General features: G+C 21.8%; 2 protein-coding genes and 1 long non-coding RNA gene across 12 annotated transcripts in view; 1 reads left to right on the forward strand and 2 right to left on the reverse strand.

Moving 5' to 3' along the window:
- On the reverse strand, nucleotides 1-23,813 carry LOC122861126 (probable serine/threonine-protein kinase DDB_G0282963). 10 transcript variants are annotated; one of them, XM_044165309.1, is made up of 17 exons: nucleotides 23,671-23,803; nucleotides 22,672-22,840; nucleotides 16,504-16,701; nucleotides 16,337-16,404; nucleotides 13,709-13,867; nucleotides 13,171-13,254; nucleotides 6,975-7,192; nucleotides 6,807-6,891; nucleotides 6,531-6,667; nucleotides 5,209-5,350; nucleotides 4,444-5,125; nucleotides 4,173-4,267; nucleotides 3,936-4,065; nucleotides 3,776-3,853; nucleotides 3,569-3,710; nucleotides 1,003-1,890; nucleotides 205-916 (listed from the first exon to the last, which is right to left on the reverse strand). In XM_044165309.1, exons 2-17 carry the CDS (start codon nucleotides 22,776-22,778, stop codon nucleotides 614-616), a joined length of 3,516 nt encoding a protein of 1,171 aa, XP_044021244.1. In that variant the 5' UTR covers nucleotides 22,779-22,840; nucleotides 23,671-23,803; the 3' UTR covers nucleotides 205-613. The 10 variants fall into 10 exon arrangements, with proteins under 10 accessions (XP_044021253.1, XP_044021254.1, XP_044021244.1 ...); XM_044165311.1 differs by lacking the exon at nucleotides 23,671-23,803 and adding an exon at nucleotides 22,944-22,976; XM_044165312.1 differs by lacking the exons at nucleotides 22,672-22,840; nucleotides 23,671-23,803 and adding an exon at nucleotides 19,941-20,063.
- The window catches only part of LOC122861127 (uncharacterized MFS-type transporter C09D4.1-like), a 40,519-nt gene that overhangs the window by 4,055 nt on the left and 11,855 nt on the right, over nucleotides 1-24,609 (forward strand). The gene's annotated exons all lie outside the window — the stretch shown is intronic.
- Nucleotides 17,033-18,278, reverse strand: LOC122861129. Its single transcript, XR_006374466.1, has 3 exons — nucleotides 17,637-18,278; nucleotides 17,403-17,555; nucleotides 17,033-17,327 (listed from the first exon to the last, which is right to left on the reverse strand). It is a non-coding gene; the product is annotated as an uncharacterized LOC122861129 (long non-coding RNA).

A 24,609-nucleotide genomic window follows, 5' to 3' on the forward strand; every position in this document is an offset into this window, starting at 1 on the left:
TTTTCGTTATAAACTTTTTTTTAATTAAATATATTCAATTATATTTTACTATAATTAATTTTAAAATAATGACAATTAAATAACAAACTTTTACCAAAATTAAACCTCAAATTGTCTTACAAAAAAAAAATCATTATTAACGTTTTTTAAAACACAACGATTAATTTATTTATTTTATTTTTACATAATTAATTTTTTCCATCGTATTGCCATGTAAAAAATACAAAAAAATAAAATAATTTAATTATGTATCATCATTATACACTTATTCCGATGAATATTTCAAAATTAATTTTTTAATTTTTTCATCAAATAAATCTTTTATATATTATTTCTCTTTTTTTTTCAATTTTTTTTTCTTTGGATAATTACTGACACTTTTGTGTCCTTTGGCACACACAATAATTAAAATTTTCTTTAAAATATTAAAATTAATTTTTTGAAATATTAATTTAGCCTTTTAAGTACACTTATAAAATTATTTACGTATTGCTCTGATAATTATTTTGTTAAAATTAAATAATGGCAGTTTTTAATTTACGTTTTTTTTTCTTTTCTGGATGTGTCTGTGTGTGTATTTCTATTATTTAAAATTTACAATTGATACTGATTTTTATTGTTTAATATTTTCCCAAAATTTAATATTATTTTTAAGTTTACCATTTTTAATAAGACACAAATCATCACCACTATCAATTTCACTTGATCCAATGTCATTTGATCCAGTTGGTGATCTACTTTGTTCAATGATTATTGTATTCCATGATTGTGCATCAGGTTTATTTGATATATTTTTTAATCCTTCACGAAATTCACGTGATATTGATCTTGCTGTTAAACTGTGCATTTGTCTTGGTGTTTTGATAATTTGTATATCTGGTGTTGTTGCTCGGATTTTGTTATCACTTGATTTAATCTAAACAAACAACAAAAAATTAAATTAACAAAAAAATATAAAGCCAATTGTTATATCGATTTATATATAAAAAAAATTCGAATTACTCTTGATGCTGGTAGTGGAATTGGTGATGGTGGTTTATTGAATGCTTGTGCAAGTCTTCTAACTGATGGCATTGAATAATTTTTATCAAAAAATGTATCTTCACCACTCAATGATTCAAATGAATATTTTATATTTTTTAACATTGAATATTTTGGTGGTAAATCATCAGTTGATTCTGTTATTGAACTTTGTGAATCTGTATCATAATTATAATGATTTTTTATTGTTTTATTAATATTATCATTATTAATATCATTATCATTATAATTATTAACGACTAGTGGTTTAATATCATCATCTTCACTATCAAATGTTTTATTAATTTTATTACAATTATTATATGAATTACTTTTAACTGATATATTTGGTACTGATATTGCTGTTAACATACCACCAAATTTATTGAATTTCATATTATCATTTAGTGTATCTGTACTTTGTGTCCAATTATAATTATCAAATTTTTTTTTCATATTATTTGTATTATTAATTAAATAACGATTTCTTATTTTACTATCAATATGATTATTTGATTGTGTTCTACGTATACCACAATCGTAACCATATTGCGTTAAATCAAGTTTATTTATAACTCTTTTTTTTTGTTGTTGTTTTTTTTTATTTATAATATCATCATTACTCTTGTATATTTCATTTTCGAAACCATAAGCACGTAAATCAATTCTGCTTATTTTACGTTTATTATTACTATCATCATTGTAGTATAATTTTTTATTATCAAAATTACCTTGATTATTTAATTTTGCATTTATTTCATTTTTATTATTTTTTCTTTCATTATCAATGATATGTTGATTTATAATTTTTGGCTCAATATTATTAGGCTGATTGTCTGGTGATGATGCCTCTGTTGTTTCATAATATTTCTGTAACATAATTAATTTTTTTCTTATTATTATTTGCTGTGTAATATTAATAATAATATTATAACCCAATGTGTTACTTATTTTTTCAATAAATATGATATTAATAAGCCTGCGGCTAGTATTAATAATTAATATAAATTAAATCCTATAAAATTATTCATGAATTATTTATCAGTTAAATATCCTGAAAAAAATAATAAAAATAAAAAGTTTTAAATTATTTATATTTTTTTTGATTATATAAAGCAAATGTGCAATGAGAATTTTAAGTGCGTATTTATGCAATTGTGCTTCAAGACATAAAATTTGTTAGTCAATGTGATTTAATCAGTCTGGTTGCATGTACTTACCCAACACTAATATTGTGTGCGTGTCTCATGCATGTGTGGTAATAATATTGTATAAGGGATCACTAAAAATATTTAACAAATATTATATGATCACAGTGATATATTTATTTAATTATTATTAAATAATTTTCAGTGATAAACTAATTATTTACAAGTTAGAAATATATATATTTTTTTCCATTTCTATCAGCAAGAAATCCAAATAGAGATTGTGAAAGAATTATTATTATTATTATACATTTAACTACTTTATTATTATTTACGTTAAAATAAAAAGAGTAAATATATTTTTAAAAACAGCAAGTTATTTTAATAGATCCATTTAACCATTGAGATTTATTTTAATAATTATAGTATTTAAAATTAATGGCACAAAATTATATTATCTAAAAATAAAAATTAATTATATAAAAATTATTATACGAATAATAAAAAAAAAAAAAAAAGATTCATTTCCTCATAAGTAATATTTCTTTTTTTTTTGGTATTTTTTTTTTTAATTTTCTCAGATCATTTAGACTTGTAAAATTACGTTCAACAATTTTTGGTACCAATGGAGGTTCAAGTCTCAAGCTATCTTCTTCATCATCATCAGATGTATCTAGCTTATTTTTTAGCTTTGATTTATTATTTTTAATTGGTTGTTGTTGTTCTTGTTGTGTTGAACAAGAATAATTTAATAATTTTCTTTCATTATTATTATTGCTATGTTTAATACCTCCAAATGTTTGAAATTTCATTATTGAATAATTACTATCATGATAATTTTTTGAATGATATTTAAAATCATTAAGATTATTATATTTTTTGTTTTTTTTAATACCACCAAATGTATGAAATTTATGAGAATTTAAAATCCAATATTTTTTACCATTTGTATAATAAATATCATCATCAATGCTATCACTGATACTTAGTCTAGATGATGATTCGTTATCATTATTATCACAGTATAATATTTGATTTTGTATATTAAAAAAATCATCATTTGATGCATTACCAGAATCATCATTAGATAATATATCATTTGGTATTTTTAATAAATTATCATTATCTTGATAAATTGGATTGACTGTATATTGTAATTGAGATTCATTATTATAATTATTATCAAAATAATTAATTGTTTTTATAAAATTTGTATGATTTATAATTGAATTATTATTTTGATAATTATTATTTTTATTGATATCATTGTCGTTTGATAAATTCATATGTACAAGAGGATTAATGACAAATTGTGAAGTTGCATTAAGCCCTTGATAAGTTGATCTATTTAAACAACTACGAAGGGATGACTCTTCAAATCTGTCAAGTCCATGACTCACCTGATGCTCGAAATCACTGCTTGTTGAACATGAATTCAATGACAGTGAACTTGCTGGTCTGCTTGAACTTGATGTACCTGGTCTGGTTACTCGTTCTCCAAAATGACATTTTGTTTCATTTATGTAATAGTCTCTTCCAAATCTTGAAATTTAATTAAATTCAGTATTTTTTTATTGCTAAAATTAAATAAATTATTTGTTTTTTACCTCTTTACGTCTGGACGATTTGCACCAAGTACAATTTGCAAAGGAGGACTTGGACTTGATGGTAAATTTGTTGAATTTCTAGATCGAAAAAAAATTATCATGATATATATTTTTTGGTTGATAATTAATTAACAAATAGAAATTTAAATAAAAAAATTACCCAGAAACGTCAGAAGACCTTGCATATTGTCTTTCTAAAAGACGTTTTTGAATATTTTCTGGACTATATGGATTGTTCTGTATTGGAGCAGCATTTTCCCATTTTTTATGTTCACGTTCAGCAATTGTTCCTTTAATTAATATTTTATAAATTAAATAATAAAATTTTCTATATTAAAAATCAAATTGATTCAACAATTTTAAATAGTAAGAGAAAAAAACAAATTGATTAAATTACCTGGTCTTGGTGGAGCTGACAGTTCAAGCTCTTCATCAATGATTATTTTTTCAGTGGCTTGTGACACAGATTGAGTCATTGGTTCGTGGCACATTCTGTATAGCATGAAAATTGAAAATCATAGGTATTAAAAAAAAAAAAAAATAAATAAAACTAAATAACGGATTATCATCGTAAAGTAAAAATTTCTAGAGAGACCATGAAATAACACCATTAAAAAATAAAAAATATATATAAATATTCCGTTATAATTTAAAATAACAAATCATACTTTTTATTTATCATTGATGCATCAATTTGATCAATGATTATTGTTGTATTATCATCTTGATTATTGCTCAATGTGTCCTTGTTATTTTCATCATCTTTATTCGATTTAATTTCATTTTGTAAAAAATTTCTCGTCTGATGAATCAATTCAACATCCAATTTCTTATCAACATTGTCATTTTTATTATCATCATTATCAAAATAATTATAATAAACACTTGCATCATCAACTGACTGATTGTCATCATGAAAAACTGTTAATGATTTATTCTCATTATTATCTGATGACAATGAATAATCATTATTATTTTTAATAATTTTTTTATCTTGATTCTCAATCAATATTTCATTGCTGAAATTTTCGTTGAGTATCTTTTTTTTTGATGCTGGTATATTTTTATTTACATCAACGTCATCATCATCAACTTCATCATCATTATCATCATCTGATTGAGCTGAAAATTCTGATAAATCTGATGTATCATCAGCATCTTTATCACCAATTAATGCACGATAATCAGCACTTGGATTTGGCACAAGCATTGATACTGGCTCTGATTGATTTTGTATTTTTTTCTTTTGAAAAAGCCAATTTTCTTCCCACGATTCAACTGGTGTTATGTGATCAATTGGAGCTGTATCATTTGACTCATCATGACTTTCATCTGATGATTCTTGTGATGCTATTAATTTAATATTAAAAAAAAGAAAACAATTTATATTTCTTTTCTATTTAATATTTTTTTATTTAATAAATTTAACTCACGGTCAATAATATCCATTCCATACTCGGGAAATGGTACTCTTCGAGAATTTCGAAAGTTAAAAATGTTACTCTTGTTGTCACGTGAATCATCATCGTCATCAGGTGTAAATGTCGTTGTGACTTCTTCAATTTTTTCCTCAATCTGTAATTAATATAATTTTAATTTTTTTGCACTAAAAAAATACTTGTTGTTTATTTTTAATGAATTTTTCATGAAGATCGTACGGTTATTGTAAAAAATTGGAAATTTAATGACATTATTAGAGTCTCGATTTGATAATTACGGAAAATAATATATACTTGGACTGTGTCCCTCGATATAATGCTTTGCAAAAAAATATTTATATAAATTTTTTTTATTTTTATACTTGACTGACGATGACTTAGTGCGTTACAAACTGCAGATATTGCAATTTACAAGGTAATTGATGACCTTTGATATTTCATTATTATTATTCATTTTTTTTCATCAGCAAAATATCAGTGAAAATTATTTTATTGTATCAGAATTTATATAAATTTTTGAAATTTTGCATATTCATTAATTTAAATATTAGCTTATTAAATAAATATAAAAAAATTATTCACATAAATTGACTAAATAATCTTGAAAAAAAAAAAATACACGTCATTGATTAAAAAATAAAATACAATGATTACTAAATTTTTTTGATGACTCACAAAATCTACATTACGTGAAGAAACAAAAAAACTAGCTAACAAGAAAATCATACAAGATTTACAATTTGATATACAGTTTTGTTTCCGTGTATTTTTAAATTACATAAAACTTGAATGAAAAAAAAAAAAAATATAAAGATTGACAAAGATTACTGTCTTGTATCTTATAAAAAATAAAAGATAATTATTGTTGTGCATTATGAAGCATAGAAAAAAAAAAATCTAATTTCCATTTGTGTCTCATGTATTCTGGATTGAAGTAAAAAAAAAAATTCGCAATAACAAGGTTTAAAACAAAAAAAAAACCACATACTGGATAATTTTTAATGATTTTTTTAAATCTATAAAAAATAGTTTAATGATAAAAAAAACTATCATATTATCATTGACCGTGTAACACAAGATTGTTAAATATGTAATAAATTAAATAAAGTATTTAGCCTTCACATAAACAGGTATATACAAACACAAACTAAACGCGTGTTAACTCATGCACCGTTTATTCACTGTGATGAGCAACAGATAATTAATTATACTTCACATACTATTATTATTTTTTTCTACATGAATTCTTTCTTACATACTCTACAATGTAATCATAATGAAAAAAAATAAATAAAATAATACATTTAAATTATTACCGTGAGTGACAGTGGATCTTGTCGAATTCGTAAATTTTTTTTTCTCGTACCACTCCATTCGCTGTTGTATTCATCACATGATGTTTCTACAAAATCACTACTACCATCAACTTCATCAGAACAATCTCTAGATTTATCTGCAACAAAAATCATGTTAATTGGAATTATAGTTTTTGATGGTACCATTTCAATCGACATTAGTATTATCAGAAATAATTTTTTTCATTCTTTTTGTTTTAAATTAACAAGAGAGATTTTCCATATGAGTATATTTACTTTTTGAGTATCTTGATTTTCTCTTTTTGTCTTCTTGAACAATACCATTGTCATCAATTCTATCAGTTTGAAATTTTTCAATGACCTAGAAACCATAACATCATGATGATTATCATAACAATGTTAGCGTTTAATTATAAATTCTATAAATTAATTTTTTTTTTTTACTTTATTCAATATTGCTGATGCAAGAAGTTCTTCATAACTTTGTTCATTTATTGGTTCTGTTGATGTTGATGAGGTTGTTGTTGTTGTTGTTGTCTCTTGTGTTTTTGTGCTAACTGATTCACCGAGCCTTGGAAGTTTTCGTGCTTCATCAACAGCACGTTCAACCAATTCTCTGAGTGCAGTATGTGCCATGCTTGGCGTATCTGTATCTTGTTTGTCTGTAATGTTGAAAAAAAAAAAAAATTAAATTGCCCATTAGTATAAATTCAATCACAATAAAAATTATACAACCCATACAAAAATAATCATTTTAAATTGCTTTGAAATATTACTATCCAATTTAACTAAATTTATATTATATTTTTTTTTTTCTATTTTTATTCAATTGATAAAAGTGGTGTGTTTTTATGAAATGAAAAATTTAAAATTCTATTTTGTTATTTATCAAATGAGATTGACTTTTTAAATGGTAATCATATTTTATATGCGGATATAAAATATTGTTAAATATAAATTGCCACTTTTCTTCAGGTTCATTTTAATGTTGACCCGTTATGGTAAAATAAAAAAATCATAAATAAATAAGAAAAAGAAGAAGAAGAAGTTGCAAATTGTCGAGTAAAATGCGTGAATATAATTTCTCCTTGGTGGCCTTGTCGGCCTTTTTCCAAGACGATCAACACAACCGGTGAAATTCCAAGGCTAGTGACCTCGTGAACTCTTTTTATCCCAACAAAATATATACTTAATATATTCAATGGATATTGGAATTTATACAACACATAATTGTCATTTAAATTTTTCATATTATTTTCCAGAAAAAAAAATAGATTCTTTGGCTATTTAATTTGAAAAAAAATATATAAAAAAATATAATTATTTATTTATTTTTCATTGTCATTTTTTTCTTTTTAAATTGGAAATGTTTTAGAAATTATTGATGAGCTTTCTATATATCAATTCCAATATAATGCTGGTCACTCTTTTAACAAATAATAAATTCATTGAATCATTGAATTTCCAGTTGAGTTTTTCTCAAGTGAAATTCCGAGTTTCCGTTTTTAGCTACTACATTGAAACATCACCAAGGAATTTATTTACTTTTTATATTATTTTTTTTTTTTTAAATTTTTCTTTTATTATTTCTACTTTCTAAGTGCCTTGCAATCTTCAATTCTTCATAGATACACATATTATATTGTCGAGTTTTTGTTGAGGCAGGGCTCTTGGTATTTTTCACATTGAATTAATGCTAGATAATTGTTATTTCTTTATGTTTAATTGCAAGTATGACACTCAATGCTTTTCTATTTATATTCAATACGGATGTGACTAGTTTTTTTTTTTTTTTTCTTTATATTATTATTTTTTTTTCCTGAATGAATTTACAAAAAACTTTCTAGCCTTGATCTGTTGGAGATAAAGGTGAAGGTCGATGATAAAAAATAATAAAAAAATACTAAGCTAATATTTCATTTGAAATTTTAAAAAAAAAAATATTAATTTTAATTTTTTTCAACGATTTAATTATCAATTTGATTATGGGTTGAATTAAAATTTTAATCTAGTCCTATCATAAATTATCCGAAAATTTCGATTATCTCTGACAAATATTTTTTCTACTCTAATTGGATGTTTAGATTAATTAATTTTATCATCGTCATTTGTCAGGATAAAATTTCTTTAATTTTTTATCAACAAATAATTCTTCTTGAATAAAAATATCAATGCAATACAAATTTTCATTCAAATTAAATTATATAAAACAGTTAGATGAAGAAAAATAATGTAACAAACGGAATATAAAAACAAAAATAAACAATGTTCATTAAGAATCAGATAAATTAAGCTGAGAAGTTAATTGTATTTTAAGTTGAATATTCTAACTGTGATGGTGTTGGAATTTAACATGCACGTAAATTGTGAGAAATACTTTATATGCATTTATTTTATTATATTATATTATATTATTATTGTTTTTTTAATTACAGTGTATATATTGATTAAAAAGAAATAATAATAAATAAATAAAAGAAATACACTAAATATTATTTAAAAATTAAAAATTTAATTCAAACTGCCAGTTTGTCAATTTAATTCTTAAAATTTTCATTGATCTTTTATTGATTTTTATATTTATTTATTTATATAAAAATTACCATCTTTTTTCGTGAAGAATATATAGATAAAATAGATGACAATCAGACCACCGATAAGCGTCAGCATTTCTTCGATAAATTTTAAAAACATGGAATTAATCACGTGATAAACATTATTCACTAAATAATACTGGTTTTATATTATTGGTATCATTGTTTTTTATTTTTTTTTCTTCAATTTATCATCAACACAATCACACTCACATGGCACTTGAAATTGTCACTTAAAAAATGAAGCTTTAATTAATTTAATAAAATACAATAAATATTTATTTTAAATATATTTAATCGACAGAATATTTCAACATTTATTATAATTTTATTTGTTGAAATATTAATTTCCAGGCTAATAGTTTATAGTCAATTTTTTTAAATGAAAAAATAATTTTAAAAAAATATAAATATTGTTGTTTTATTGTGGTGATAACGTGTATTTAAATAAACTGCGGTTCAATTAGTTATCTCGATGATTATTTCCTCATAAAATTTTATAATTTTTGTTGACTATTTTAATATATCATTAGCAGTGTTGTAATTGAAAAATGTGGTTTAATATATATAATCAAAATAAATATATACTTGGCATTAAATGTTATCTATATTTTTTAATTTTTTATATTGTTGTCTTATCATTGACAACTTACTAGTCTATATAAATTTCATCATCATTTATTTATATAAAAAAAATAATATCTATCATTAATAACTTGAATGTATTTTTAATTTAAAAATTAAATTTCATGAAAAATTGAATTTCAAATTATTTCCGTTACAAGTGAAAGAACGACATAACGGAATTTGGAAAAAAATTTTTAAAAAAATCCGTAACGTTCCCCTTCAATTAGCGTAGCACGTTGAGTTCAAGGTCCTCAAATAATTTTGAATTTACGTGGTTTTTTTTTTTTTTACTCTTTAGATGTTACATAGTCGCTAAATATTTTGCACATCACGCAAGACGACATTGAGTAATGGCAATTTGTGGTTGAACATATTATTCGTATATATTATTTGGCTTCATTCAACATACAATTTAATAAACTTAAAATCAAATTGATAATAAAAAAAGGGTCAATTTTAAATGCAATTAATTACTATTTTAATAATTTAATATCTATATGATTTTTTTTTTTAAATAAACAATTTAAATATGAAAAATAATTTCACTATTATTTCTTATCAAAATTATTATTATTTTTATCTTTTTTCAATTTCATTTTAGTACGTATATATTTCGTCACTTTGTTTTAGAAATAAGTTAATAAAAAAAAATTAAAATTATCGAGTTCAAGGCTCAGTTGTAATATACACGGTTGATTATATTCTCTTGATATTTAAAATTGAAAAAATAAAAAATTCATTTTGTTTCTATTGAACAAATAATAATATAATCCTGTCGCGTTGTTGCCTCATTATTTAAACACAAAAAAAAGCTGATAAACTTCCCATCAATTATTGTAAAAAAAATAAAAAATAACGTAATAAATAATAAAAATAAAAAAATTGTCGATTAAATGAAAAAATAAATTGTCGATTAAATATAAAATAATAAAAAATATTATTATAAAAATATATACTTTTTTTTTTTTATTTTTAATTAAATTTAAAATTATTAATTTAGGTTTATATATTTATTTCACAATAATTTATAACTTCACAAGTGTCAATAATTTAAAGAAAAAAAAAAAATTTTTTATTTTTTGTATTTATCGTTGACGATTGACTGTTCGCGCTTCACGTATTCACAAGTTTGAAGATCCACTGCGCATCTTTGGCTATCAATGCCGTTGGGTGTTTGTTGTTGATCATACCGGCAACAACCCACTCTCCACACAATATTGTGTAAATATTCAAATGGGAGAAGACTAGACTAATCATCAAGAAAACAAGAAAGGTCACGATGTGAATTATTTTTAAAGATAAATTAAAAAAAAAAAAGCTAATAAATTAATTGAGCAAGTTGATGAAGGATAAATAAAATATTTTTTGATATAATATTGCTGTGTCAATAAATTAATTGAATAAATAAATTTGTATAAATATAAAATGCATGTAATCGCAAAGAGTGCAGGGTTTTAACTGAGAGAAAAACCAGGCAAAACTCAGCTCATGATATTGCAAGTAGGGAACAAATATATATGTACCCCACATACGCGCTTCTATATGGATTCATCTTCAAGAGTTCAAGTGGGGAATGTACTTTTGTGTGTGAACCTATATATATATATAATTTTTTTATTTTTTTTTAAATTCTTTGACCCATACATATGAATAATTTACACACATACTGTTGAGAAGCGAATTCTCTCATCGACTTTTTCTTTCATTCTCATTTTTTAAATTTTTTTTCTTTTTTTTTTTTTTGGATGCTGATGGTCCACATTCCTCTTAAATTTGACATCTTTCGTTGGGAAAAAAATTAAAGTTCATATTGATTTTATTTGATGTTATTATTATTTTTTTTCATGACTGGATTATATATAGTGTTAAAATATTTCAAAGTATTTTTTTAAATTGTCTTGATAATTATTTTTTACTATAATAATCAACAGATTTACAGACAGTTGAAATTATTATTTAATCTAAATGAAATAATAATAAATTCAGTTAGAAAAATTGTTCATATATTTGCTAATTATTTCAAATTAAATAGCCAAGAAGATAATTAATTTGTTGTTATAAATATTTTTTAATGAAAATGTTTTGAGACAATATGATAATCTGTTATCAATTTAACCCAATTAAATCTTTATAAATAAATTTAATTTATTATTATCATTTGACTTTAATTATATATTGAAAATTAAAAATAATATTTTATATATTGATTATAGTTTTTTTTTATTTTTCACAGTTTTAATTGTGAATTAAATTTTACTATTTAATTGAACAAAATAAAGTCTAAAATATTTATCAACAAATAAAATATAAATGGAATTTAGATTTTCTATATTTTTCAAATTACAATGGGTAAAAAAAAAATTTTTTTTTTCCTCTATCTGCAGATGAATTTTAGATTTTTTATTATCTTACGTCAATGAATATTTTTTGTGTACATTGCATTTATAAAATAGATAATTTGTATAAAAAAAAATCGCCAGTTTTTTTCCATCTTTTTTATTTGATTAATAAGTTGTTTCTATATTTTTTTTCGACTGAATAAAAAATATGTATATCGAGATATAAAAATAAAAAACAGTCACTCAATAACACCAAGAATTATGTAGAATTTTTATCTTCATTTATATTTGTAATGAATATAAGCAACTAAATAAAAAAAAAAATACAAACGTAAATGAAAAAAACAATTGTTTCAAACTACCCATGATTTCTCTCTCGTGAATATTTTTTTTTTTATCAGTATTTACAAGCAGTTACTAATTCTAGTTCACTACACTTTTTTTTTCTTTTTTTTTTTTGTCGGCAAAGAATCATCAAAGATTTTATAGATCATAATTTTACTGAGAAAATAATATTAACTTCCGTTTACTTGTATAATGAATTTTACACAAGTAATTTTAATATTTTCTACCGTTTTATTTTTCCATTAAAATTACATTATTTCTAGAATAAATTTTAAAATTATTTTCAAATATATTTAAAATGATTATTTCGATTATTTAACAACAAAAGTATTCACGTTCTTTGGTTCAATAAAATTTTGACTTTTAAAATACACTAAAGTTGATAATTTTTAAATGTTTTTATATATTTAAAATAGGATCATATATTCATCTGATTATCTGACAAACTTACATAACGAAATAAAAAAGAATTATATAAATTTTTTTGTTGACTTGTTTGTCAATAAAATTAGTATAAAAAAAAAAATATTTATAAATAATTTTTCAAGCATTTTTTAAATAGTTAATATTATTGATTAAACAGTGATTATTGTTATATTAATCATTTTTTTTTCCAATTAGTAATTTATAAATATTATTATATCTATTCCCAATTGAAAAATATTTTCAAAATTTAACGTGCAATCTTAGAAATAATATTAAATTAAAAAAAAAAAAGGAAAAAAAAAAACTTACATTTCATGCAGAGTTTGAGTGATATAGCCAAATGAGATAATTTTGTAGCCAATTGCAAATTGTATTCTTCGAAAAGCTCATCATCTGTTAATTTTTGTGAGTTAGTAATTGTTAAAATTTAGTATTTTTAGATTGTCTATACCCAAGTATTTGTTAAACATTAAAATCAATGATTTTTGGATAAAATTATTGTTTAATAAATTGTTTTTTAAAATTGTGTTACCATCAGTTTGACTCAATGAGGTGTTAATTTCTGGTGGACAGGTGGCAGTACCTATCGAGGTAGAAAGTTTCAAAAAAATTTTACGTCGATATAAATGTGCGATGACACACATAGATATCTTCCAGCGGGTAAATTAAAATTTTCACAAGTTTTATTACTCCATAAAATATAAAAAACAAATTATTTCATGTAAATTTATCCAAAAACCATCAAGTTAATTTGTTTTTTTACCAATTATTGATAGTAAATATTTAAATATTAATTAAGTTTTTAACTAAATTAAAAAATTATCAGGTTTAAAATAATAAAACTTACATGCTGGATGATTGTAGAGTCGATCAACTGGTGTATTGTCGACATTTCCCACTAAATCCTCGATAAATTTTTCAATAATATATCGCACATTATCCATTGAGTTTGTCTCTTCACAATTTCCATCTGTTGTATTTGAACAATCACTCGCTTCCCGCGTTTCTGCCATTCAAAAAAAAAAACCCACAATGATACTTTATCAAATAAATTAATTTCAAAATACATATTTTTAATTAAAATATAAAAAATATGAGTTGAAAATTTATAAACTATTATTATAATATGTCTCAATCAAAAGTATAAAACTGTCACATAAATTTATCAAGAGCTATTCATTTCGACAAACAATTATTATTTTATCTTTTATAATTAAACTACTCACGTTTTCAATTATAAAAAATTAAAAAAAATTATATACCAATAATTATATTATCACATTTTTTCGAGTTTTAAAAAAAAACAATAAAAATTAGTCACTTTTTATTAAACATCACTTGTAAATTTAATATTACATTATAAATAAATTTTAAAAAAAATGTAATAACAATAATTGTTTACTATATGCGATAAAATGATTAAAAAAATGTTATAGATAAAAAATATCAAGTTAAATAAATAATAGATAAACGGTAAATACGATAGTCTCGTGTATTTTCATTGGTATATGTTAAATACGATTGAGATTTGATAATGAGTATGATAATGTCTGCGATACGATGAAGATACAAATAACGGGGCGATTTAGAGATTGTGTAGTTGGTACTGTGTTACATCTGAGAGATGTGAATGAAAAAAAAAAATATAATAATAATAATAATAAAAGACTGGAGACGACAGTATATAAAACACCAAGTTGTCAGTGTGAGTACTGGAGCATAACTGAGGTTCAACATCAACTTGCACCTACTGGAGGACAATAAAGTCCAAGAGGAAAGGAGGAAGTACTTTTGCAATGAGATAGTCAACACAATTTATATATTTATCCCACTACTATATGTACTAGAAAAAAAATTTAAATAAATATTATCTTGATATTTTAACTGACCATCATCTTATCTACATTAATTATAAATATATTTATTTAATTATTGAATATTTATTTATTTAATTTAACTGGTATTTATTAATGAAAATAGATTATCAATAAATCATTTTAAATGAGTACAAATATTTTGTTGTTTTTTAAATATTTCTATTAAATAATTTTGTTGAATATTTATTTGAAAATTTCTACTGATTGGAAAATTTAAATAATATTAAATTCATTCAAAATTATTTAAATTAATCATTGAATTATAATAATTCCTATTATTAAATTTTATAAAAATTAAATTTTATTTGTTTTTTGATTGATATATTTGATGTTTATTGAATAATATCAATACTATTAGTTTAAAATTGAAAAAAAAAATGATAAATTTATTTAAATAATTATTTATAACAATGCGTAACCTTGATTATTTGAAAAAAAAGTTTATAATTTACTTGTATTATTAGAATTTCATGATTATACAATTAAAATTTTTATGAAAAGGAGTTCCCAGGATAAAGTAATTTGCATAACATGCATGCCAGTCAATCCCGTTATAGCAACATTGAGAGTATCTAATATTAGAATATCCTGAATGCCCCATTATGAAAAAAAAATATAAATATCCAAACAAAAAACAAATACCAACAATAAAAGTGTGCCTAACATTTTTATGTATTTATTAAATCATCAATATATAAAATGAAAAAAAAGAAACAAAAATCAATTGAAAATATTAGAATGTTTTTCTATTATAATTTATTAGAAAAAAAATTGATAAATAAATAATTTTTTTGGCTTATTGTATGGTAAAAATTTGTGTCTATATTTGGAATATAAAATAATTATTATTTATATAGATAATTTTTTGTTTTTTAATGCAATAAACAAGTAGTACTTTCAACCTGTATTTGGTAACTGCACGCTTGATGATATTTTTATTTTTATTTTCTTTTGTGGTTAAAATATATATGACATGTAATTTACAATATCATGAATCATGATTGTAGCTTAAAATGGTAATGTAAATACCCTTAAGCGAATTTATATATATATTTTTATTATTATTTTATTTTATTTATTTTTAAAAAACATATGCACACGTGTCTCTTGTAATTTACGGTTGGTCCATAATGATATAAATAAATAAAATACACATAAAAACAATGGTATATATATTTAAAAATAAAAATATATAAAGCATAGAATATATTTATATAAAATAAAAGTAGAAAATAGGTATTGATAACATCGCGGTGTATAATATGTGCGTGCACAATTTCATCGCGGATATATATGCCAGAGTATAACGGTCTAGGTCGACTATGGACCAAGTGTATAATTTATCATCATGTGGCTAATATTTATAATTAATATTCTCTATTTTTTATTATCTATATAAAATTTTGATATCAATTTTTCTCATATACGTATTCAATTTATCATGAAATATCTATGTAGAAAATATTTTTTCTTATTGAAAAAATCAAAAAACCCACCGTTATTTTTGCGTTTAAAAAAAAATATATATCTTATAATGTTTACTTAAATAATTATTATAAATTAGAAATAAAAAATTACGGATAAAATTTCGAACGAACCTGTGACATTGACTGGTGATTCTTTATTGATTATTTCAATATTATCTTCTTTTTTCTTTAACAATGTTCTGAAAATAAAAAATAAATAAATGGAAAATTGAAATTATTAATTATTTTTCTTATTATTATTAATTTATTTAAATATAAAAATATGTGATTATATTGACCTTTTATAGTTGCAAAAGAGACACAACAAAATATCCTCATTTTCAAATTTTTTTCCACAACTATTTTTACAAAATTTGGCACAGCAGTCATTGCACTCAGCACCTCGATCAATTAAAAATGGTTTCAGACAACAAGCACAACGGCTGTCATCCAAAACCAATGATTTTTTAATTTTTTTTTCACTAGCTGTAATTTTTCTGTAAATAAAAAATTAAATATAAATAAATTATAAACAATATATTTGTTTTTTGTTTTGATTTTTTTGAAATAACAACTCAATAAATTTATACAAAATTCAATTCATCTTTATTTATTCATTTTAAATATACAAAAATAACGAATACAATGAAGAGTATTAAAAATTAAAATACATAATTTATTTATGCATTTAAAAAAAACAACATAAAATTTTATAATTTAAATTTTGTTCGGTAATTTTTATCAGTACATTTTCATTTTTTTTTTCTTTTTTTTTTTCATTATTTCATTATATTTTTAAATGAAATAAAAATAAATTAATAATTAATTTATTAATTAAAGTATATATATCAGATTAAATTAAAAAAAAAAAATTAAATTAATCATCATAGTCAAAAAAAATAGCTGCTGAATGTACTCCAAACCGGCTTTCATCATCATGCTCCATTTCAAATGTGACAACTTTGACAATAACAACTTCAATAGTTATGAGTAAAAAAAAAACCATAAATGTTGCCATATTAAATTTATCATTTTCAATATTTCTGTCACCATCAAGTAAAAGTGTTGACATGAAACTCGTCAAGAACGACATCATATTTAACTATCTTCATAAATTTTAAAGCTTGAAAAAATACAAAAAAAACTATTAAAATTACAATAATTTTTTAATTATTGAATTATTATTATTATTATTTACCAAGTTTATCAAAGAGTGGAATAACTTTCACGTCGGTATGTTGTTACTTAATCCACTGTGCGATTCAATTGCTCTACGTGTTCAGCCTACATAGATTCATAATAGTTACTTGTTCTCTTCCCTTGCATCATCAATAATTACGTCTATAAACACCTTTTATAAAATACAATAAAATAATATCAACACATAAATTTATCACTATTAAAAAAATTTTAAAAAATATAAATTTCTTACTGTTAATTTGTTGCATTTTATTATTTTTTATTCAATAAATATCCAACTCACGTTCTCATGTTTAATTATCAAGCAATAATTGACTTTGAAAATATTTACAATCATCATCAATATAAAATAAAAATTATAAACAAAAAAAAATTACTTCTTTCTAGATTGATCTGTTGATTCGTATATATAAAAAAAAGTTTAAAAATAAAAAAACGTACACAACACTGGTTCAACGATGCACACTTCCGTTCGAAATAAAAAATTTGAATATAAATAAAATAAAATAAAAACTCGTTCACTTTCCGGCACACTCTTCACTGTGTCCAGGATTAATATTATCGATTGATAAAAAAAAAAAAAAAACTACATGTTTTTTAATTTGTTGACATTGATTATCATAATAATAAAATTAAGATTTTTTGTTTGATCAATGGAGGTCCTTTTTTTTTTTGATATTTGAATTTTTGTTTAGTTTATTTTTGAATTTTATCGTTTATGGTTTTAATTTGAATTAATTAATTTTTTTTCGCAATGTTTCGATGACCGATGTTTTGTGTCTGGTCGACGGTTTGAAAGTGACAGTGGTTTACGCGGGTGAGAGGGAAATTAACGGAGGGAGAGAACATTATTGCCTCAATGATGGTAGGAGTTTGACGGTATATAGCGCAGAATATAAAACCGGTCGAGTCTTATGTCATGGGGCCAAGTACCTTGTTTAAGAGGCTCTCTTTGCCACTATTTAACTTTCACTGAATTTAAAACTTTTTTTTTATTTTTGCCTTTTTTTATATTTCAAGGTCTGCAATGATTATACAATAGTTTTTGGGATCACTAGTTCAATTAATTCCGATTGGATAATCCTTGATTTTTTTTAAACAAAAAAAAAACAATGGGTTATAAAATACAATTTTTTATATTAAATAAATATTTATAATTTTATGGTTTGCCTTGAAATATATATTATAAAACAGAGTGTCATAAATATAATTAAGAAATTTTGCATTAAATTTAATTTAAATTATACAAAAAAAAAATTTATAAATTGACAAATGCAATATTTGTTGTGTTGTAATATTAAATTGATTATTAAAAAATTTAAATTATAAAATTTAATATTTTTTTTTTTTTTAATAAACTGAGTTTAATGTGACTAGGGGATTGATATTTTGCAAAAGATTAATAACCAACATCTGCCATTATTTATATTTTAATGTAAAAAAATAATTTATTTATAATAATAGTAAATTATAAAACAAATCAATTTATTGTTTATATTTTAAACTAATCAAAAAAATGATATATTTCCTCATTTCACTGTAAAATTATTTTACTAAATTTTTATTTATAAAAATTGCATAACTTTGGTATTAAATTTTTTATTATATTTTTTTGTCACTTGAATTTATATAAATAAAAAAAAAATTGATAAATCTTTTTGACATTTGCAATATTTAAAAAATCCATTAAAAATATTTACAATAAAAAATTCCACTGAGAAAAATTGAATCTCTTATTAATAATTGTTGAAAAAAAAAATATATTTTGTTGTTTAAATAAATAATTAATTTATAATGGTATTTTCAATGATTTTAGTAAAATTATTTTGACATTTTAAAATTAACTATTTAATATTATTACCCATTTTTGTAATAAAATTGAATATTACTCAACGATACGATGAATTTTTCATCAACTAAACTGGATCTGTTAGACATTTTAAACTGGCACTTGTGTATCTAGCTGTTTGCGGCACTCAAAGTGATAAAAATATGTAAATTGTATGTAAACATGAATTATGTGTTCAACAAAATGAAAAAAAATCAACGAGAGAGAGATAAAAATATTGTCTCTACCTCAATTTAAACATTAAAAATTTGAATACACTTCTATTTTATATCTTTTTTTAACTTTTAATATTTTTTTTTTATTTCACTAATCTACATACTCGTCGACATACAGAAGGCCTCAAGCAATACTAAACAAACCCATATGAAAATTATAATTTTATATATATGAATTGATGCCAACTGGTTGAATGTACGATAACGATTATACCTTTTGTTACTATAATACATAAATTACTTGTATTTTTAAATTTTATATCTTATTATTTTTTTTTTTTTTCTAATTTTAAGTATATATTTTTTAAAAATAAACGCTTGAATAATTTTATCATTAAAAATATAATAATATTTTATTTAATACTTGAATGATTAATACATTTAAATTATTATAGAAAAAAAAATTTACTTTTCTTTTCAGTAGCTTTCAATATATAAAATATTATTTTAAAAATTTTTTTATTTAACGTACCGTTTATCTCGTCTTTTACAAGGAATTGTATGAAAAAAAAAATTTTTTAAATTACGTCCAAGTCCATCTGATTTCATGAATGATAATGAAACTTCACTTTTCACTTTTTAAACAAATTTTAAAATAAAATAATTAATTGAATTATTTATTTAAAATTTCAGACAAGTAATTGTATTTTTTTCAAATTAATTTAATTGCTTTACAAATTAATCAATAAATAGGTTTTTAAATAATGAAATATATTGTTATTTAAATTATTAGATAATATATATTTTAAAATATTTGATAAATTGTTTTTACTTTCGTTGTATTTGACTGTTCATGACACAAGTTAATTTAACAATGAATGCTTAGAGTACATATACAGTTGAAGTTGTATGGTTGATGCGGCACCTATACATATCCGGTCCCCATCATTACTGTCTCATCGAGTGTGGACAATCATTGTTCATTATGGCTTCGATTTTTATAATATATTATTTTGCAATACAAGCTTTACCTTTAAAGAATCCTCATCAAGATACTCATGACGCATTTTAATTCAAAAAAATAAAAAAGTTATTGAACTTTTCAAACAATATATTTATTTAATTTACATTTGACTTCCGGTTTATGAATTTTATTAATAAAATATATGTGTAGGACGTGCTGAGTTGTAATTATTAATTCTTATGTAATATTTTTCTTATTATTTTTAAATAATCACTAATTTATTCGATGCCCACTCAAATTGTTTTGTCTTTATTTATAAATTAATTATTGACACAGTAGTCAATAAAGAAATAAAAATTATATTTTTAAATTATCTTGTTGTTTTTAATAAAAATTATTAATTATTTAATTAAATAATTTGAAAACTTTTATACAGATTATTACGAGAGAAATTATAAATTATTATTACAAAATATTTGTAATTGTTGTTGATTGCTTTGTGTTAATTAATAGACTTGAAAATGATATATGAAAAAATAATTTACACAATGTGTGAATTGAAATGAAAATATTTCTTTTTCATGTCATTGTTTTCCCACTCATTAGCCCACTAGACTTCTGCATCAAGTGAATGATTTTTTTTTAAATTACAGGGAAATTAAATAACAATGCTCACCCACGATCCCATTTTATGGTAAATCTTTGAAAAGGTTTTTTTTATTTTTTAAATTAACATGTTAAAAAATTTTTTTTTTTTTAATTATGAGAAAATTTCAGTGTTCATTAATTTATTAATCGTTGAAGTGGTTTTTTTTTTAACTTTTTTTTGCTAATTACGCAACTGATCAATCAAGGAGTCTAATTAATATTTAATAAAAATTTTGACAATAAAAATAATTTAAATAATATCAATATACCAAAACGAAAAATTTTAAAATATGAAAATTACTAATTAATAAACAAAATTGATTTTCAAAGATAAAAAAAAAGTTTAGAATTATTGTAAATTACATTTATTTTTAATTGTTTGTTTCATTTAAAAAAAATAATATATATAAATTAAAATTAATTTTTAAAGTTAATTTTTATTTGAAAATAAATTACCGTTTTTAATTGAATATTTATAATTAAATTATTTTCTATGCAATTATTGAAGCACTTTTAATTAATAGATAAAAAACGCTACTCATGACTAATAATTGAAATTGAAATTTTTTTTTTTTTCTTTAGATTAAAAATTACTAAGCAAAAAAAAAAAATATAGATTATTTAATTTATCTATTTTTCTACGATATTATGTTTATCTATTTTTTTTTTTTTATTTTCTTATTCAAACTATTATGACTAATAAAAAATGAAAAAAACAAAATTAAATTATTTATACATATTTTTTTTATGAATTTTTATTTTTGTAATATTCATAAAAATATAATTTCAATTTACTTGATAATTTTGTAATGTGTAATTTCATGGTCATCAAGATGTCAAAAGTATTTTATATAAAATTCAAGTAGATTGACGTAACGAGTTCATGGATATTTGTCTTTTTGATTCGTGCGCGCTTCTTTTTATTATCAGTATAAATATATGTGCAAGATTGGATTATATGACCTCGACAAAATAATGACATTGAAAGACAGTTGATAATTTTATTAGTACCTGTATCACTCTGTGATGATTTCAACACACTATATAATAAAAAAAATTAAATAGAACGAGTACATAAAAAAAACAAAATAAAATAAATTATGAAAGAAAAAAAAAAACACATTAATATGTGTATATTAGTAATTAAAAAATATTTTTAAAAAAATATAAATCATTATATTGATTAGATTTATTGATTGAAAATAAGATCATTGAAAACAAGTAAAATGTAAATTAATTGTTGTTTGATAGCCCGAAGTAACAGTAGAAAGTTCGATAAAATTATAGTTTCTTTTTTAAAATAAAAATTGAAAATTGATAATATTAAAATAGGCCATTGTTTTTTTCATTTATTCATTGAGTTTTTAATTTAAATTAATATAAATAACATTATTTTAAAATATGACAACAAAAAAGCTGAATTTAAAATTAAAAACAAGACTTGAAAATAAATTAGGTCAAGGGTTTGTTATCTAAATTGAATTTCAAATGAATGTTCAAGATTGATAAAGAGAAAGTCGATAAATATATAATTTTTTCTCTCAACGTAAAAAATACTCATAATAATACTACAATTGATTAATTGATATTATTTTGTTATTTCAATTGAAAAATAATTTTTTTTTGTAAATAAAAAATTTAATTTACTTACTCTTTTCGATGATTGTTAAAATAATAAAAACAAACTCCTGACACAAGAACAACAAGTAATCCTACACTTGATGGTGCAATTAATTTATTTAAATTTATGTTTGCCATTATTGTTATTATTATTGCTGTTAGAATGACAATAACAGCTCCATAAATTTGAATTGAATACACTGTAAGATAAACAAATAAATATATGAATGAATTTATAAATAGATAAATATAAAAATTAACAAATAAATAATAAATATTTAAAATTGAGGTATGTAAATTAACCACGTGTTTTTTTTTTACGACTGATTTACATCAAACCGTTCGTGCAAAAATCACACTCAAGTATTAGAACGTACTGTTGAGAAAAATTTACGACTAGTCGATTGACTCGACTTTCAGCGGCTCTGTCTTCGGACTTTGATTATTATATCAACAACACAATCAATAATTTTATTCCCGCCAAATAAAAAATTTCTAGCTCAATTATTAATTATTTTTTAATTTACTTTTAAAAATTCTTCTATCCAGCACAACAAACACGACTCAAAAGTCAAAATACAAATAACTAAAAATAATTTTCAGTAGATTCCGTGTTTTTGTCAGTTAAAAAATTATCAGTTGTGATAAAATTCCTATTTTTATAACAAACTTATCAGTGGTTTTTTTTTTTTTTTTTTTTTAAATTTCCAAAGTTTCTATTGATACGTATTTTATTTTTTTTATCATTTAAAATTAATGTGTCGCATTAAATAACAACATAGAATATTATTTTTTTTTTCATTTCATAATAATGTGAAATGTAATATAAAAGCAAAAAAAAATTACAATTATGACAGGCTCTTGACTTTTGATACTCTCTTGATGATGATGATGATGTGTATTTTTTTTATTTAATTTTTTTAAACCCACAAGATGTATTATTATTTAAATAAAAAAAATATGTTAGTTAATTTAAAATTAAACTGAATGCGTGCACATGGATATAAAACAACTGTGTGTTGTACATTACCAGGATGATTAGATTCAACTGATTCAAGTTTGTGATTTTCTTAGAGTGGTGTATATGCAATCAGCACACTTTCGGTTGGCATACTAAATATCATCTGGACATAACTTCCGGGTTCATTGTGTGTGCAATTAAATTCCTCATGTATACAGATAGCTGTGAATAGAAAAATACATAAAATAAAATAAATAACATGTCAAGATGTTGGGTCATGTGTAACTTTAATAAACTAGTCAGACAAAAAAAAAAAAAAATGAATAAAACTTAGTTTAAATTGGAGCTACAGCTTAGATTTAAAAAAAAAACGTATTTAATGTCTCGGGGGTCTCTTTAGAATTGCAGGGAGATTGACATTACTGCGACTTAACTTTTGATACCTGATAACATGGTCTAACAAGATCCAACGAGCTAAAAAAATATATTTTTAACTCCCACAACTTTTTATCAAACAATTATTAATTATTATACTTGAAAATGTATATAATTTTTTTTAACATATTGCTAAATTTATAATACAAATATTTAAATAAATTATTTATCTATATTAAGTTACATTCAATAAGAAAAAAAATGTTTTAATCAGAAAAATATAAATTGTGGTGTAGAAAAAAAAAAATTTAATAAACACCTTCTTTCGCATATACTTGTACTGAAGGTTGGCCCACTTGAGATATTGTATATTGAGTGTTATATACCGCTTTGCTTTCACCTTATCGATATGGCACAATTTAAAATGAAAAAAAAAAAAAAAAACAAAAACAAAAAGATATATGAAATAATGATAATTACAGTTGAATGTATGACGACAATCGAATGATTAAATGCAATTATTTCTATTTTTTCATTTGCGAAATATACATTCAAGATGTTGAAAGATAAATTTATTAGAATTTTTAAAATGTATTTTTTATTTTTCTTAGCAAATTTACAATTTAAAAATAT

Source organism: Aphidius gifuensis, linkage group LG1 (genome assembly GCF_014905175.1).
Source record: "Aphidius gifuensis isolate YNYX2018 linkage group LG1, ASM1490517v1, whole genome shotgun sequence".
NCBI lineage: Eukaryota > Metazoa > Arthropoda > Insecta > Hymenoptera > Braconidae > Aphidius > Aphidius gifuensis.

Bases quoted from the DNA above. Each gene is read 5' to 3' on its own strand.
- LOC122861126 (XM_044165309.1), bottom strand. From the start codon at position 22,778: ATGGCAAACATAAATTTAAATAAATTAATTGCACCATCAAGTGTAGGA. The intron at 16,702-22,671 runs GTAAGTAAATTA...TTTTATTTACAG, and splicing joins TTTAACAATCATCGAAAAGA to AAAAATTACAGCTAGTGAAA. The intron at 5,351-6,530 runs GTAATAATTTAA...TATTAATTACAG, and splicing joins AAGATCCACTGTCACTCACG to ATTGAGGAAAAAATTGAAGA.